At 64.1% G+C, this 1,822-nt stretch overlaps 2 protein-coding genes across 2 annotated transcripts in view; one reads left to right on the top strand and one right to left on the bottom strand.

The window, feature by feature from the left end:
* LONP2 (lon peptidase 2, peroxisomal) overlaps window positions 1-1,822 on the top strand; it is a 195,725-nt gene that overhangs the window by 65,915 nt on the left and 127,988 nt on the right. The gene's annotated exons all lie outside the window — the stretch shown is intronic.
* The window catches only part of ABCC12 (ATP-binding cassette, sub-family C (CFTR/MRP), member 12), a 43,144-nt gene that overhangs the window by 2,434 nt on the left and 38,888 nt on the right, over window positions 1-1,822 (bottom strand). Inside the window, 2 exon segments of the mRNA XM_014528395.1 lie at window positions 76-189; window positions 1,003-1,081. Coding sequence (XP_014383881.1) covers window positions 76-189; window positions 1,003-1,081 — 193 coding nt within the window.

Here is a 1,822-nt window from a genome sequence, read left to right as displayed (position 1 = left end):
CCCCTCCCCCAGCAGGTGGAGGGCGCTGCGGGAAGTGCCTCCGACCAGACCCATCCTTCCCCTGCGGCCCCTCACTTTGGAGTCACGGAGCAGCGCCCGGGCCATGCAGAGGAGCTGCCGCTCCCCGACAGAGAAGTTCTCGCCGTTCTCCATGACTTCGGCCTGCAGCCTGTCTGGGAGCCTCATTATCTGTAAGACACAGAGGAGGCCGTTTGCGCTGGAGATGCGTGGAAGCGTCCTGTGCCGTCTGTATTGATCGCCCCTCCTCCCGCATCCTCCGCGGCTTCATTTTACTGCGGGGAAGAAAGTGAAAAACAACAGTCGCTCAGCATTGCAAGCGGGCTCCAGGGGAAGACGGGGAGTGGGCGGACAGTGATCATTTAGAATCGCAGCGTGATTCACCCCATCGCCGCTGCGCCTGGAGAATGCAGATGAGGCCCGATGGGCCAGAGGAACAGACAGGATTAACTCCTTCCAGGGCTTTTGTTTCCATGGACGGAATAGGAACGTTGACGGCCCGTGGGCTGCACAGGAGGCCACGCCAGCCTCCGGCCTGAGGCCCCTGGCGATGCCACGCCCTCTCCACCCGGGCCTACTGCTTCCCGAGGCAGGTGAGGCTACTGCCCAGCCGCTGGGCCCTCCCTCGGCTCTGTCAGGTGGACCTGGGTTCAAGGCTCCATCCTGCCACTCGCTAGCCTGCACCTGACCTCCCCGAGGCTTCGTTTCTGCATCCCTAGAGGAGGAGGCGGCCCAGCCCGCGGGCGGCAGCCAGGCCCATGTGCTGTGACATAGGTGGAGGTCCTGGCTGACTCCTGGCAGAGACCTAATCTTACCTATTGCTGCTTTTAATTGTAACACGTCGACAAGGCTTGTGTCCCTCACATGTGTGGGGCCAACAAATAAGCCTGGCCAGACGCTGGCCCCGGGCTTGTCGCATGTCAACCTGGGCCAGGTGCCGGGGGCGTGGGCAAAGCAGACTCGCCGGGACAGCCCGAGCCTTACCGTGTCTCGCATGAACGTTCGCTCCAGCACCTGCCAGAGCATCTCGTCCGTGTGCCTCTCGAAGGGGTCCAGGTTGAACCTGCAAAGGAACGGAGAGGCCTGGGGAGCAGGCTCCGCAGCGTGTGAGGGAGCAGGAGGTGGTCAGGGCCCAGCGGCTCCAGGGCAGGGCTCACTTAGCCCCGGACGATGTCCCATCAAACACCAACCTCAGGCCAAGAGACCCGGGACCCACAGAGCCCACCAAGGGGGTGTGAGAGCGGCCTGGCCCCAGCCCCAGCGCGATCGACCTTCTGCAGATTCCCGGCAGACAGGAAGGGGAGGGGGCAACGTGAGGGCCGTTGCATCCACTGCCCGCAGTCCCGGCTGCCAGAGGCGGGCAGCTCATTTGTGGGCGGGAGTCTGTGCAGGGAAGGTGTTTCCGTACAACACTAAGTGCGGCCGCTGCGCTCAGTGGGCGAGACGTCCCTCTCAGGAGAGGGTCGGTGCTCGAAGGACCGAGAGAGGGGCCGGCTGAGCCTGCACGCCGGCCGGAACCCGTGGAAGCTGCCACCTGCTGTGCTTGTCCGGGAACTTCATGCTGACACAGTTCCGGGTGGATAACCGCTGTGTTAGTGCCGGACCGGGACTCCTCAGTGGCCGTTGCTCACCCTGACAGCACGCTGAGCTGCAGGCATGAGCCAGGATTCTGCTCACCGCGTGTAAGCGTCCTGCTTGCTAGCGACGGCTCTGTAAACTACACGTCATGCTCAGGGCCCTGGTTCGCGGCTCCTCCCAGGCCTCCCTGGGGAGCCGGTGCCAGCCCCTGGGCACGCTGCTCCTC

Source organism: Myotis brandtii, unplaced genomic scaffold (genome assembly GCF_000412655.1).
Source record: "Myotis brandtii unplaced genomic scaffold, ASM41265v1 scaffold633, whole genome shotgun sequence".
In the NCBI taxonomy this organism is placed as follows: domain Eukaryota; kingdom Metazoa; phylum Chordata; class Mammalia; order Chiroptera; family Vespertilionidae; genus Myotis; species Myotis brandtii.
The sequence above is the reverse complement of the archived record's forward strand: the minus strand, read 5'-3'. Positions and strand labels throughout refer to the sequence as shown.